The sequence below is a fragment of the Leucopleurus acutus genome, assembly GCF_964270905.1.
Source record: "Leucopleurus acutus genome assembly, chromosome: 20".
Lineage (NCBI taxonomy): Eukaryota > Metazoa > Chordata > Mammalia > Artiodactyla > Delphinidae > Leucopleurus > Leucopleurus acutus.
This window is the reverse complement of record NC_139162.1, coordinates 55,219,842-55,235,832: the sequence shown is the minus strand read 5'-3', so window position 1 is coordinate 55,235,832 and position 15,991 is coordinate 55,219,842. Positions and strand designations below refer to the sequence as shown.

At 48.6% G+C, this 15,991-nt stretch overlaps 1 protein-coding gene across 3 annotated transcripts; it reads right to left on the bottom strand.

The window, feature by feature from the left end:
* Window positions 1–295: 295 nt before the first annotated feature.
* On the bottom strand, window positions 296–15,361 carry CACNG6 (calcium voltage-gated channel auxiliary subunit gamma 6; the record flags this gene model as incomplete). Of its 3 annotated transcripts, XM_082863561.1 has the most annotated exons (4): window positions 296–534; window positions 8,139–8,276; window positions 10,020–10,094; window positions 15,046–15,361. In XM_082863561.1, 4 exons carry the CDS (start codon window positions 15,359–15,361, stop codon window positions 296–298), a joined length of 768 nt encoding a protein of 255 aa, XP_082719687.1. The 3 variants fall into 3 exon arrangements, with proteins under 3 accessions (XP_082719687.1, XP_082719688.1, XP_082719689.1); XM_082863562.1 differs by lacking the exon at window positions 8,139–8,276 and having other exon boundaries at window positions 15,046–15,358; XM_082863563.1 differs by lacking the exons at window positions 8,139–8,276; window positions 10,020–10,094 and having other exon boundaries at window positions 15,046–15,358.
* Between the last annotated feature and the right edge of the window lie 630 nt (window positions 15,362–15,991).

The following is a 15,991-nucleotide window of genomic DNA, read 5'->3' as shown; positions in this document are numbered from 1 at the left end:
CACCCCCCACTCCCTAGTTACCCCATCAGGTCCCCACCAGCCTTCCCTGGGGATCCTCGTTCGCAAAAATCCTCTCCCCGTCCCACTCCTAAGCAACCCAAATTCAGCCCCCGAGAAAAACATATTTACAGAGAAAAAAAGATGAGGGCGTGAGGGGCAGTTCTGTGCCAACAGCATGGGCCCCTAGAGCAGGGAGAACACAGTCTCTCTAGGACACGGGGCAAAAGATTCTGAGGGGCACAATGGAGAAAGGTGAAGGGTTTGGGAGTTGCTTAGAGAAAGCACAACGGTGACCCTAGGTGGCCCTGTGCCCCCACTTGGGACAGAGGGAGCCCCAGGGCCAGGGAGGCAGGGTGAGCAGGAAAAAGAAGCCACTCCCCAGGATCAGGACCAAGCCGGCCCCCACGCCACAGCCCAGAGACCAGGAGTATTCATAGGTCAGGGCCGGGGACGGGGGAGGCTCAGGGCTAACTCTCTGCAGCAAGGCTTGCACGGAATGGCGGAACACCTCCAGGCTGACCAGAAGCAGCAGGCCTGTGGGGAGAGGAGAACAGATGTGGCCCTCAGGCCCCTGGGGTCCCCAACGGAGGTCTGAGCCTCTCCCCCAATATACCCCATCACATGCTTACTCAGACAAGAAAGCTGGGGGACCCCCTAGTGATAGGAACAGAGTAAAGGGACAAAGTAGGTGATTACATAGTTAATCCCACTAGGGGACTGTAAGTAAAGAAAAAAAAGCATGGGAGACCCCTGTAAGTTAATGATCGCTCAAGAAAGCAGGTTTGCTTAACCACAAAACCAAGCAGGCTCGCTTAGCAACACAACCATGCAACAGAAGCCTGAGCCATGCCCCCAGACAATGAAACAATGGTGAAATAAGACCCACATCCTGCCCAGAGAGGCTTGATTCCTAAGGTAACACTCCTCTGCGCACATTAGAAACAAAAATATAAGGAAAAGTTGACATTATGCTGAAAGCTGAGATGATTCATCATACTCTAGTATATGTTACCACCTTTTTGCTCATTTCCATTGGGCCATGACAGTCCCAGTTTGACCACGGAGGGACAAGAAAACCCTCCCGCCTGACTTGGAGGCGGAGCCGAGGATGGACGCTTGACGTCTACTCAAGAATGAGGAAGGAGGTGGTCTTCTCCCCCTCCCCACTCTCCTTTGATTATAAAACTGTAGCCCACTAAGTTCTCGGCGTGGCACCCTCTAGCTCACCCGCTTGTAAGGCGCACGAGCATCTTATTCTAATAAATCACTTCTTATCTATCACTTGGCCTCTCGCTGAATTCTTTCTGTGCTGAGACATAAAGAACCGGAGCTCCTCGGAGACCCCCGAGATGCATTTCTGCAGTTTCACTAGCACCTCCTCAACAACTGCTTATTAAGCACCTACCCTATAGCAGGCACAATTTTAGACGCTGGAGAGAAAGAAAGAACAAGACACAAATTCACAGAGACAGAAAGTAGAAGGTGGGTGCGGGGGTGGGGAAGAGCAATGGGGAGTTGGTGTTTCATGGGGGCGGAGTTTTAATTGGTGAAGATGCAAAAGTTCTGGCGATGGATGGTGGTGACGGCTGCACAACTGCGTGAATGGACTTAACGCCACAGAAGTGGACACTTAAAAATGGTTCAAACGGTAAGTTTTATGTTAATGTGTCTTTCACCACTTAAGGAAGGAACAAAGCAAACCAAGGAATCAAGAATCACAAAAGTCAAATTAAGACTCCATTCAGACTTGAGTAAAGAGTGATGATGGAATCTGAGTTGAAACCATAGAAGCAGAGAGCAGAATGGTGGCTGCCGGGGACTGAGCGGAGGGGGAAAATGGGGAGATGCTGGTCAAAGGGCACAAACTTCCAGTCTGAAGAGGAATAAATTCTGGAGATCTAACGTACAGCATGGTGACTACAGTTAATAATACTGTGCCCATAAAATTTGCTAAGAGAGTAGATCTTAAATGTTCTCACTGCAAAAAACAAGTTACTATGTGAGGTGATGAATGTGTTAACTTGTTTGATTGCGTTGATCACCTCATGATGTGTATATCAGTATATCAAAACATCAAGTTGTAGGGGACTTCCCTAGCGGTCTCGTGATTCGGACTCAGCACTGTCACTGCCGTGGCCCAGGTTCAATCCCTGGTCAGGGAACTGAGATCCTGCAAGCTGTATACCTTATATACAATGGTGTATACATATATATATACACATATATGTGTGTGCATACTCACACACACAATTTATACTTGTCAATCATATCCCAATAAAGTTGAAAAGAAAAGAGAGTGATGGTGGATTACAAAATGAAAAGAAAATCAGTCATGTAATGCAATTTGATTGAAGAAATAAAAAGGAACCAGACAGACCAAAGAACCCTAACATGACAGAACCTATGTTCTACTTGGAGGAGACAAATGGTACACAAATAAACCAAGGCTGGCAAAACTCAAATGTCTCCAGTAGACAATGAGAAAGTCCAAACAAGCGAGCAGGCAGGCGCGGTGGGGACCATGACAGAGCACAGCCCAAACCCGGCTCCAGCCAACTGCAGCCCGTCGGAAACGGCGGCTTCGTAGACCAGATCTTCTGAGTTTTCAAGAACAGCTAGCATTTGTTTTAAACGATTATGATTTTTACGGGAATTCACCCAACCTTTAAATATTGGCTCAGAGAAATCTGTAGACGCTGCCCGCCAAACAGAGGACATTTATGGGCCGTCGCTGGCCTGCCGGCGACCAGGTTGTAACTGCCAAAGTAAACATGTGAGAAGACGGGATAATTTCAGACAGTGATGCACGCTAGGAAGGAGATAAAAACAGAGTGGTGGGAAGGGCCGTGACATCCAGGGGTGGGGCTGGGGCTTTACATGGTGTCATCAGAAAAGCCATTGGAGCTGAGACCCAAATGGACGAAAAGAAGCCAGCCATGCACAAAACAGCAATGGCTATTCTGGGCAGAAGGAATGGCTGGTGCAAAGGCTTTGCGGTAGGGTGGAGTAGAGTGTGTTAGAGGGAAAAAAAGAAAAGTCAGTGCAGTGGAGCAAAGAGGATGGGGGAGGGGAGGGGGTGGTGGGCAGCGGAAGTACAGAGGTGGGCGGAGTAAGATCACGTAGGACCCTCCAATGGTCATGCATGGCTCATGCATCCTGGCTGCCTCCCCTCTCAGACCCCAGAGTCTGACTTCAACCTTGATCTCTGACCTTCCTTCCTCCCTACACTCCCAGTTTCCCCATAGTTTTGTTTTGTTTGTTTGTTTGTTTGTTTGTTTTTAAATTTATTTATTTTTGCTGTGTTGGGTCTTCGTTTCTGTGCGAGGGCTTTCTCTAGTTGCGGCAAGTGGGGGCCACTCTTCATCGCTGTGCGCCGGCCGCTCACTGTCGCGGCCTCTCTTGTTGCGGAGCACAGGCTCCAGACGCGCAGGCTCAGTAGTTGTGGCTCACGGGCCTACCTGCTCTGCGGCATGTGGGATCCTCCCAGACCAGGGCTCGAACCCATGTCCCCTGCATTAGCAGGAAGATTCTCAACCACTGCGCCACCAGGGAAGCCCATGGTTTTGTTTTTTAACATTTTTTTAAAAATTAATTTATTTCATTTTATTTATTTTTTATTTTTGGCTGTGTTGGGTCTTCGTTGTTGCGTGCGGGCTTTCTCTAGTTGCCGTGAGCGGGGGCTATCTTCGTTGCAGTGCGCGGGCTTCTCATTGTGGTGGCTTCTCTTGTTGCGGAGCACGGGCTCTAGGCATGCAGGCTTCGGTAGTTGTGGCACCCGGGCTTCAGTAGTTGTGGCTTGCAGGCTCAGCAGTTGTGGCTTGCAGGCTTAGTTGCTCTGAGGCATGTAGGATCTTCCCGGACCAGGGATTGAACCTGTGTCCCCTGCATTGGCAAGCGGATTCTTAACCACTGTGCCACCGGGGAAGCCCTCCCCCATGGTTTTAAGTTAGGGACCTGGAGAATACAGCCTGGAGTCTGCGTAACATGGCTCAGTGGTCCCTTTGTGATCCTTTCTTGACCTCATGCAGGTCAGCATCAGAGCACTGGAGGTGGAAAAGCATCTGTACGAGGGAGCGACACCATCCAGTCCCCTTCATTCCACTGCTAATTCATGCATTCTCTCATTCAGTCAATAGATCTTAATTGAACTCTCATTATAAAATATATATAAAATACAAGAACAAAACTAGGGACTTCCCTGGCGGTCCAGTGGTTAAGACTCCGTGCTCCCAATGCAGGGGGCACGGGTTCGATCCCTGATCGGGGAACTAAGATCCTGCATGCCACATAGCACGACCCAGGGAAAAAAAAAAACCTAATGAAGGGGCTGTCCTCCTGGAAATTCACCCCAAAAGGGGAGATGGACAAAAATCAGGTGAATGTATTGATGTGGGTTGAACTGCATCCCCACAAAAGTTCACACATTGGGGTCCTGATCCCCAGGGCCTTGGAATATGACTATATTTGGAGTTAGGGTCTTTAAAGAGGTAATTCACTTAAAATGAGGTCACTAGGGTGGGCCCTGATCCAGTATGTCTGGTGCCCTTATAAGAAGAGGAGATTAGGACACAGACAAGCATGGGGAAGGACCATGTGAGGACACTGGGAGAAGACAGCCATCTACATGCCAAGGAGGTTGGCCTCAGAAGGAACCGAACCTGCTGACATGTTGATCTCAGACTTCCAGCCTCCAGAACTGTGAGAAAATACATTTCTGGTGTGTAAGGCACCCTGTCTGCGGTACTTTGTTATGGCAGCCCTAGCAAACAAAGGCATACATACATGCATAATTTCAGGTAGTGATCAATTCTACGAAGAAAAATAAGGCAAGGCAGGGACACAGCAGGGAAGCGGTCTACTTTAGACAAGGTGGCCAACAATGGTCTTTCTGAGGAGGTGACATATGATCAGCGGCTGAAATGATCTGCAGAAATGAGACATGGCAAGAGCTGGCGGAAGAGCATTCCAGGCTGAGGGGACAGCAGTGCAGAATGCTCTGAGGAGGGAAGGAACTTGGAGGGTCTGAGAACAGCAAAGAGGTTGATATGGACAGAACAGAGAGAACAAATGGTAAGAGGTGAAGTCTCACGTAGGAGCCAGACCACATTAGGAGCCAGACCACATAAGACCTTGGAGGCACGTTATTCTAGTGGTAGAAATTCATCCGTGGCTTTCGATCTAGGTAGGAACAATATGATTTATGGTTTTAAAATGTCACTAACTCCAGGGCTTCCCTGGTGGCGCAGTGGTTGAGAGTCCGCCTGCCGATGCAGGGGACGTGGGTTCGTGCCCCGGTCCGGGAAGATCCCACATGCCACGGAGCGGCTGGGCCCGTGAGCCATGGCTGCTGAGCCTGTGCGTCCGGAGCTTGTGCTCCGCAACGGGAGAGGCCACAACAGTGAGAGGCCCGTGTACCGCAAAAAAAAAAAAAAAAATGTCACTAACTCCAAAACAAGAGGCAGGTAGGATTTGACCATGGGCTGTAGTTTGTGGAGCTCTGGCCTTGACACACTAGTTTTGCAACAAGAATCTAACCAAATGCTCCCACATCTCACCTCTTCCACTAGACCTTATGAATGGGTATTATTATTATTATCCCCACTTTACAGATGGGAAAATTGAAGCCTAGAAAAGAGTCATGTGGGTTTGAGCCCAGACAGGTCTACTCCAAGACTCTTCTCTTAGGCACATCACTTTACCTTCTCCCTGATCGAACCTGACTTCCCTCGAATGACCTAGAAGGGCCCACGTGACCTGGCCCCTGCCTGTTTCTTCAGCCTCCTCTCAAGCTGCCCTTCCCATCCTACAGCAGTATGGAGTAGGACTTCTTTCAGGACTTTACTTTTGTTTTATTTTTATTTTTTGGCGGTACCGCGTGGCACGCGGGATCTTAGTCACCCGGACCAGGGGTTGAACCCGAGCCTCCTGCAGTGGAAGCGCGGCGGCCTAACCACTGGAGCGCCAGGGAAGTCCCATTCAGGACTTTAAATGCACCAAATTTGTTCAAGCCTGGAGACCTTTGTGCTGCTTGGAATAACTGTCTGCTTACCCCTCCCTGAGCCCACCTTACACATCCTCATTCTCTACAGAATTCCTTACTTGAATTACACTTCTTCTGAGAAGGCTTCCCTGACCACCACCAGTCAAGTCTCTGTTGGGTCTCCCTGTTATACATTTTCATTAGACTCTTTACTTTTCATTTATAGCATTTACCACAATTGGTAATTGTTGACATATATTAATTCATAGGAGCATTATTTATTTGCCTAATTTCTATCTCCTCCCTGGGCTGGAATTTGGGACTCCAACCCAGATCTTTTGATTCCCTGTTGATTTCTTGGTTTGTCTTTTAAACCAGTATCCTCCTTACTGTCCATGCTCCAGCCTCACTGGCGTTCTTTCAGGACTCGAAATCCACCGAGCTCTTTCTAGCTTGGTTACCCATACTTGGATGTTTTAAGTGTCATCTCCTCAGAGAGCCTTTCTCTGATTCTGCTTTAAATGAAGTGCCCTCGTTATGCATCCTCACAGAACTCTACTTCTCCTTCATAGCACTTCCTGCAGTTCGTAATTGTGGGATGATTCGTATCATTTCTCTGTCCTTAACCAGATGATAATCTCGTTAAGGGCAGACACCTTTCTAATGAATAAATGAAAGACAGGGAATGACTGGATTTCCCCCTTTGTTTAGGAAGCTCTCTAAGGCACAGAACAATAATAAGAATGTGATTACTAATAATTTCTATTCGAGTGTGCTCTTGAACATTCATATCTCCCTGTCTCCTTTATTTTTGTTTTCGTTTTGGCCGCGCGGAGCTTGTAGGATCTTAGTTCCCCAGCCGGGGATTGAACCCATGCCCTCTGCATTGAACCCATGCCCTCTGCAGTGAAAACGCAGGGTCCTGACCACTGGACTACCAGGGACCTCCCTTGACTCATCTTGCACCGAGTCCCTACCTCATCTGTTAACTAAGGTTACCGTGTATATTTGCGCAAACTTTGCCCTGCCCTATGCTCTGATCTCCATTCTGTTCATTCGTCTTCTTTTAAAGTTGCCAAGTCTTTCACAGACTACATGTATGCTATTCCATCACCACTATTCCCATATCAGGGGCATCACCATCATTACCACCACCACAACAAACATCACCAACATGGCCACCACTACCGTCAACTCCATATTCTGACTGGATAATTTCTGTTCCTCCTTCGATGGTCAGCTTAAATATCACTTTCTCAGGAAGTTTCTCTGACAAGCCCCCCACCCCAGTGTGTACCCCTTATATGCTTCATCGTAACTCTCATCACAATTATAGTTGGATCATTATATGTGTAATTGTTGCGTACCGTCTACCTCTGTCAGAATCTACGCTCTGTGAGGGCAGACACAGTGTCTGTCTTATTAATCTTATGTCTCCAGCCCTTAGCTCAGTGCCTGGAACATAGTAGGTGCTCAGTAGATACACGAAAGATAAATAAATGAAGCTTATATAGTTTATGACTTATCTATCCACCCTGGAAAACATTTGATCCAATGAGGGCTACATTTCACAAGATGCAGAATTCTTTTGGACCCCCAACTCCAAAAATGCAACAGTTCTTGCAGACTCCAGGTCCAAATCTAAAAGAGTGTCTGGAGAACCTTCAGTTCCCAGCCAACAACGGCGCTTGGACCATCCTCATATTCGAGCCTACTATAGGTCTTGTGCTTCCCAGCATGCAATGGTACTTAGAGACCTTCCTCAACCTGACAGCACACAACAGTGCGTGGGGACCTCCCTCAACGTCCCAGCTGGCAACAGCGCTTGGGGACCCTAGATTCCAATCTAAAGAAGTCTTTGGAGACTCTCCAGTTCCCAGTCAACAACAGAACTTAGAACTCTCCCATCTTTGAGACTTCTATAGCCTTTGAGCTTCCGCCAATTCCCAGCACACAACAGTGCTTGGAGACCCAACCTCCCAGCCTACAACGGGGCTTGGAGACTTCCCTCGACCTCCCAGCATGCAACAGTGCTTGGAAACCCAACTTCCCAGCATGCAACAGTGCTTGGAGACCTGACCTCCCAACATGCATTGGTGTTTGGAGACCCGACCTCCCAGCATGCAATGTTCTCAGTCTGCAGGCTCTCAACCCTCACCTGAGAGGCCAAAGCAGATGGCTCCAACCCGGAGCAGGAACTCTGCCCCTTTGCTGAGCACCATGATGACACAGAGGCACCCCAGGGCCATGACTGCCATGCCTAGCACTGCTATCACCGCAGCTGCCATATTTACCTCTGTGAGGAGGGGAAGGGGGAGTAGAGAATACAGGATGTAGGGAGTAGAGAGAACTCCCATATAGGGACCCAGAAGATCCAGGACTAGAGAAGAATTTTCAAGTAGAAGATCATCCAGTTCAATGTTTTACTTATACTGTTGAAGGAAGAACTAAGACTCAGAAAGGGTCAGTTAATTGCTTAAGGTCACAGAGCAAAGAAAGGACACAGCCAGGATTAGAAGGAGATGGGAACTACCAAGTATTACTTATGATCTGGTCACCATTTGTTTTCCGGTGAGGAAACTGAGGCAGTGGGGTGTGTGGGAGACAACAGAGAAGGTGGTACATTACAGCAGAACGATCCAAGTCAGAACTCTCCCCAGCTACTTCCTGGCTGGAAGATTCTGGTAGAGTCACTGAACCTCTCTGAACCTCAGTTTCCTCCTCTGGAAAATCAAGATCAAAATCTCTACTTGACTGCTGTGAGGATTAGAAATCACATATGTAATGTACCCAGTGCGCCACCGGGCACACAGCACTTGTTCCATATGTGTGCCCTGTGATTATTTCGCTATCCTAGGGGAGCACAGCGACTTGCCCAAGCTCGCTTGGCACCAAGATAAGAAAGAAAGGAGTGCAGAGGGTAAGTAGGTCCTCCATGAAGAGTCCTCCACTGTTTACGGAGGACCTACTATGTGCCAGGCACCATACTGCATGTTCTAGCTGCATCATTTCATTAAATCCTTACAAAGACCAGATAAGGTTCATGACATTCCACAGTTCTTTTACTAGTGGGGATATTGACATACTGACCGCAATCCCTTTACTGGTGGGGATACTGACATACTGGGGTGATGGAGAGACTGTGGTTAGAGTAGAAAGGGTAAAGCCTTAAAAGTTTTATTGTCCAGAATGGTAGACACTAGCCACGGAGGGTCTTTTAATTTTAAATGGATTTAAATTGAACAAAATTTAAAACTCAGTGTCTTAGTTGCACCGGCCACGTGGGGCCAGTGGCTACCATATGGGTCAGTGCAGATACAGAACATTCCCAATCTCATGGAATATTTTATTGAAGAGCACTACTTTACATTTGGAATTATTGGGGTTCGAATCCTGCCTCTGCCTCTGCCACTTCCTGGGGAAATAAATTAAACCATTTACGGACTTGTGTTTTCTCATCTGGAAGATTAGGATAGAGCCCCTGCCCTGCAGGGTCATGGCAAGGACTGGAACTCTTATAAATGAAACACCCAGCGCTGTGTTCAGCATGTGGGAGAGGCACACTTGTGAGATGTTAACGTACTATCCACAGAGAGGGGCTGGGACTTGCCCAAAGTAACACGGCATGTGGCAAAAGCAGAGCTGAGGGGGGAATGTTGGACACAGGGCTCTGGAGAACCACCTCTCTCCAAAGATGAGACCTCGCCAGGATTTAGGAGCTTGTGCCCATCCTGCGGCAAAGCAGAGAAGAGTACAATGCTATCAAGAAGCCCCCTGGGATTAACGGATACAAACTACTCTACGTGAAATAGATAAGCAACAAGGACTTACTGTATAGCGCAGGGAATTATAATCAATACCTTTTAATAAACTATAAGGGAATATAATCTGAAAAACATAACTGAATCACTTTGCTGTACACCTGAAACTAACACAATATTGGAAATAACTATACTTCAATTTACAAAAAAGAAAAAGAAAGAAAAGGAATCCTTTAGCGTGGTCAGCATATCCCCTCCACCGGGCAAAAAGTTCTTACCTTTCTTTGTGGTTCTCTGGAAGATGTGAGCATCCTCTCCCGTGGTGAAGAATTTAAAATAAGTGCAGTTTGCTTCTGTGGCAGCAGGAGACAGAAAAAGAGAGGTAATGACATGGAGGCCCCTCGTGTAAGCTCAGGGCTGGACATTTAACATAGCTCACAATAACCTAGAAATGTGAAATTAACATCCCTGATAGAGAGAACTCATGCTCAGAGAAGTGAAACCACCTGCTATCACAGGAGCTGGGATTCCAATCCAGAGCTTTGAGGTCCAGATCTGCGGCCTTGAGTGGGCTATTGACCTCTCTGAGCTTCCAATTCTTCCTGTATAAAGTGAGTTAATAGTCTGTTTCCTGGCTCTGTCATATGAGTTTGTGTAGGGTCCAGTGAGAATAGAAATGAATGGGCTTCCCTGGTGGCGCAGTGGTTGAGAGTCCGCCTGCTGATGCAGGGGACACGGGTTCGTGCCCTGGTCCGGGAGGATCCCACAGGCCACGGAGCGGCTGGGCCCATGGCCGCTGAGAACTGCGCGTCCAGAGCCCGTGCTCCGCGACGGGAGAGGCCACAGCAGTGAGAGGCCCGCGTACCGCAAAATAAAAAAAAAAGAAAGAAATGGATAATCACTTTATTTAACAAAGCACCCCAAGATCCAGGCAGAAGACTCAGAAGAGATTTTTTTTTTTTTTTTTTTGGTACGCGGGCCTCTCACTGCTGTGGCCTCTCCCGTCGCGGAGCACAGGCTCCGGACGTGCAGGCTCAGCGGCCATGGGCCCAGCCGCTCCGCGGCATGTGGGATCTTCCCGGACTGGGGTACAAACCCGTGTCCCCTGCATCGGCAGGTGGACTCCCAACCACTGCACCACCAGGGAAGCCCTCAGAAGAGATTCTTATCTCAGAAAGGATTCACGTCTAGACTACACAAAGAACTCTTCCAGATCAGCAAGAAAAGAGAGATAACCCAACTGAAAACTGGGCAAAGGATATGAATAGTCAATTCATAGAAGAGGAAGCGTGGATTACTCACAAGTACATGAAGAGATGCTCCACCTCAGCAGGGATCACAGAAATGCAACTTACATCAGCAGGACATGGCACTTTAGATCAGTTAGATGGGCAAATATTCAAAGGATAATATCAAGCATTGGAAGGATAAGAGGAAACAGCTGGGGGTGTAAATGGGTTCTAGCCTTTTTGGAAAGCACTCTGACATACTTTATGAAGTGAAGGATGTTTATCCCTATAACCCAACAGTTTCACTTCTGGGTATACATTCAGAAAAAAACCACGTGCAGGAACATATATGGGTTGCATCATGTTCATTGCTACACCGTTTATAATAATAGGGAGGCGGGGGGACGTCCCTGGGGGTCCAGTGGTTAGGACCCTGCGCTTCCACTGCAGTGGGCTTGGGCTCGATCCCTGGTCCGGGAACTAAGATCCCGAATGCCACACGGCACAGCCAAAAAGAAAGAAAGAAATAAACAGGGAGCTGGAATCAACCTACGTGCCCATCGCTATTGGAATAGACAAGTAAATGTGATGGGCAAGTCTCTGCAGCACCTAGTAGCCACAAACTAGACTGACAGAAAGCAGCACGGGAAGATCTGAGAAACAGTGTTGAGGAAAAACATCAAAAATAGGAAAAAATCTATAGCACGATATCATTTATGGAAATTAAAATACATACATATATTAAAAACACTATTTTTCTAAGTTAAAATACATATCCATGGATGCATATCAAATGCATTAAAGAGATGAGTTAGGAAAGAATGGAAAAAAGAATAAGAATGTAAAATAAAGCACATGAAGGATCTTGCAAAGGCTGGGAATGATTTTGTGGCATAAACTGAAAAGGATGATTCATCCAAATTTGTGTACTTGAAGTTCAAGAAAGCCCACGCTAAAAAAAAAAAAAAAAAAAAGGTGCTTTCTAAATTGCATTTTAAGACCAGAACTTCCACAGAATTCACCTACTCCAACTTTCTCGTTCCACAGATGGGGAAACTGAGGAGAGAACAGAGGGAAAGGGAGGAGAGAGGTCGAGAATAAGAGGGGTATTAAGAAATAGGAGACAGGTCAGGTGGTCTGGGGAAGTGGAAAGGAACTTTCCGAATTGAAGGGGGACGCTGAGGGACAAGAGATAAACTCCAGAGACAGGTGAGGTGGTGTGGGACACTCCACCTGGTACTGTCAAGGAAAGAAAAGGGCATGAGATGTCCTGGCAGGAGCAGTGGGAAATGTGAGTCCTGACCCCGCAGCAGCAAAAAGTAAAGGATGCTTTGTGCAGCGGAACAAACGGCGAGGATGCTATCTGCCACAAGTCGGTGGGGGGAAAGCGGTCTTCCTCTACGAGGGAAATGGGGAGTCTCAACTAGAGAATAAGAAGGTGTGATACATCTTTCTGAGAGAGTATGGGGTGTCTGGCATCCCATTTTGGCTACTAATGATTTAGGGCATCTTGTCTCTGACCCCAGAGGATATGGCATATCCCATTTGGAAAAGAGTAGGATATGGGTCACCCCCCTTTGGGATGTCCTTTGATGGGCCATGGGATGTGTGGGATATTTCTGAAATCTTGCAATTTGGGAGATGTCCTCTGAAGGGTCAGGATCGTGGGATGATGGTGATGGTCCTTTAAGGAGACTGAAGCTCTTTCTGACCATTAGGGAGACATCAAGGGATGTGAGGGACCCCATATTATGCAGTCAGGTGGGGCGGGACAGCCCCCCCAGTGCAGTGAGAACCTTTGGGACATATTTATGGACTAGTGAGATGCAATACAGTGTCGCTGTTAAGAACAGAGATGACCAGGAACCCTCCTACACTGTTGGTGGGAATGTAAATTGGTGCAGCCACTACAAAGAACAGTATGGAGGTTCCTTAAAAAACTAAAAATAGAACTACCATATGACCCAGTCATCCCACTCCTGGGCATATATCCAGAGAAAACCATAATTCAAAAAGATACATGCACCCCAATGTTCGTTGCAGCACTGTTTACAATCGTCAGGACATGGAAGCAACCTAAATGTCTGTCAACAGAGGAATGGATAAAGAAGATGTGGTACATATATACAGCGGAATATTACTCAGCCATAAAAAAGAAGAAAATAATGCCATTTGCAGCAACATGGATGGACCTAGAGACTGCCATACTGAGTGAAGTAAGTCAAACACAGAAAGACAAATATCATATGATAATAGCTTATATGTGGAATCTAAAAAAGGGTACAAATGGACTTATTTACAAAACAGAAGTAGAGTCACAGATGTAGAAAAAAACCTTATGGTAACCAGGGGATAGGGGGGTAGGGATAAACTGGGATATACGCACTACTATATATAAGATAGATAAATAATAAGGACCTACTGTATAGCACAGGGAACTCTACTCAATACTCTGTAATGGCCTGTATGGGAAAAGAATCTAAAAAAAGTGGATATACGTATATGTATAACTGATTCACTTTGCTGTACACCTGAAACTAACACAACATTGTAAATCAACTATATTCCAACACATTTTTTAAAATTTTTTAAAATTTAAAAGAAAAAGAAAGAACAGAGATGACCAGGGTTCAAACCCCATGTGACTAGCCTGGGTGCATAGACTGTGACATTTGTATTTCTTGCTCCTCATTTTGGGGACGATAATAACTACTCATAGGGTTGCTGTGAGGATTGATGGGTTCATGCAGGTGAAATACTTAGAACAGAGCCGGGCACTACATTAGCATCTAATATTTTTATTGACAGAGTATCCCACTTGTCAAAAATTGGGGAACTTCCTGCTTGGGGCTCTGAGGGGTGCGAATTAGCCGGTCTGCACGCCGACTGGGTGGTACCTCAGATAACAAGGGTGCTTCGCATCCCACTTTGCTATCAAAGGCTTGCAACATCCTTATTTGGACCCTAGGGATGTGTCAGATCACATCTGGAAAAGTGAAGGAGGAGGGAAATCCCATCTGGAGCCCAGAGGGATAGATCTTCTTTGAGGGGTACTGAGATTATAGGACATCCTTTGGAGAGGAGAGAGTGTTGCAGATGCCATACGGGTGACCAAGCATGCGACATCCTAAATGGGCTCTGAGGGGTGTCAGATAGTTTCCTTGGGTCAGTAGAGGTGGAGTGAGATCCCATTCCTGTCCCCTAGGCATATAGGATGTCTCTCTGGTATAAGTTTAGGGCATGGCGTGGCCCGTCTGGGAGAGTGAGAGGTACGGGATAGCTCTCTGGCATGGGTAGGGGTGAAACAGCCACTCTGTAGGGAAGTGAGGGGTGTCGGGGTGCCTGGAAGAGAAAATGAGAAGGGCTGGAGTGTCCAGTTGGCGAATTTGAGGTGAAATGGGTAGGAAATGAAGCAGATTTTCCAGGAAGCACAAGGTCTGCCCTGGGATGTTGGGAGGTCTTTGGTGAGAGCTGTTTGGTGGAATCGGCAGGAGGGAAGAGCGTACTCGGGGGTGGGCATCAAGGTGGTCTTTCTCCCCAGGGCCCACAGGATGGGGGTGCAGGCTGTCTCAGGGGCGCGAGCATTTCTGGGAGACAAAGGCTGTCTGAGGGCACCAGCTGCGTCCGGAGTCATCGGCTGGGTCTGGGGGCACAGGCTGTGTGCAGAGGCACAAGGTTTCTCTGGGAACATGGGCTTGCTGGGGGTACAGGCTGGTCTGGGGACACAGAAATGTCTGGGATCACACGCTGTGCTGGGAGCATAGGAGCTCTGGAGGTCACAGGGCAGTCTGAGGGCACTGGCTGGTCTAGGAGCACAGACGGGTTTCGGGGAACAGGCGGCTGCTCTGGGGGCAGAGGCTGGTCTAGAGCTACAGACTGGCCTGGGGTGCAGGCTAGTTTGGGGGTACAGACTCCCTCTCTGCACAGTTTGTGCCTGGGGCAGAGGCTGTCCCCGGAGCACAGGTTGATGTGGGTAGGGGCGCATCTGAGGGGGCAAGCTCTCTCTCCTCGGGGCTCGGGCACGGGTTTCTCAGACACGGGTTACAAGCCCTGCGCGGGGGCAGCGGCCTCTCACCTCCGGGCAGCTCCGCTGGGCCGCAGGTGTCTCTGCCGGCGGGCACGTCCGCCTGCCACAGTCGCTTGGTGCACATCTTCCAGAGCCCCAGGTGGGCAGCATCACAGACGGCACTGCCGTTGTCCCTGTAGGTGTTGAGTTCCACCCAGAACTCGGTGCCCACGGCCAGCACTGCCAGCGTGGCACCCACGGAGGTCAGCAGCAGCGCCAGCTTAATCTTCCCCTCGTGCTCAGGGGTCATCTTGGCCTTGCGCGCCCCGTGAGCTCGCCGCCGGCGGTCCTCCTCGTGCATGAAGAAGTTGGACCACATCATCATCCTCGTCGCGGGCGATAGGGCCCAGGTGCGAAAGAGGCAGAGCTGAGGAGGGCTCCTGAGGGGTGGGAGTGGGGAGGGAAGCGCCTGGGGTCTTGAAGCAGGTGAGGGGCTCAGTTTCCACTGGTCTGTGAAATGGGAAGATCTGAATCCTCCCTGGAACCTCAAAGGAGGAAATCGAGGTCACTTCTGGGACCTAGATCCTCTGCTGGGAACCCTCTGAGGTTCAGAGAAGAGCCTGGGGTACCCACAGAAGCTCAGCAAAGAAGATGAGACTAGAGATGAAGCTAGGTTCCCCCAGCCTCACGGCTAGAACCTGGGCACCCAGGAGGGGGGCCTGAGAGCTCCAGAAGCAGGAGAGCTGAGTGTCAGCTGAAGCTCTGAGGGGCTGCTGTGGGGTCCCCACTGGAGGGAATCACCAAAGGGAAGCTGTGTTTCCTTGGGGGGAGGGAATCCGAGCTTCCCACTAGGGCTCAAAGTTTGGGATACACAGGAAGGGGAGCTGAGGTCCTCTCTGTGTTTGAGAGGAGATGCTTTCTGGCTTCTTTGGGGCTCAGAGTCTGGTGAAGGAGAAGTTGGGTCCGCCCTGGGGTTCAGAAGAGGAAAAATTGGGGTGCAGGGAGTTCAGAAGGG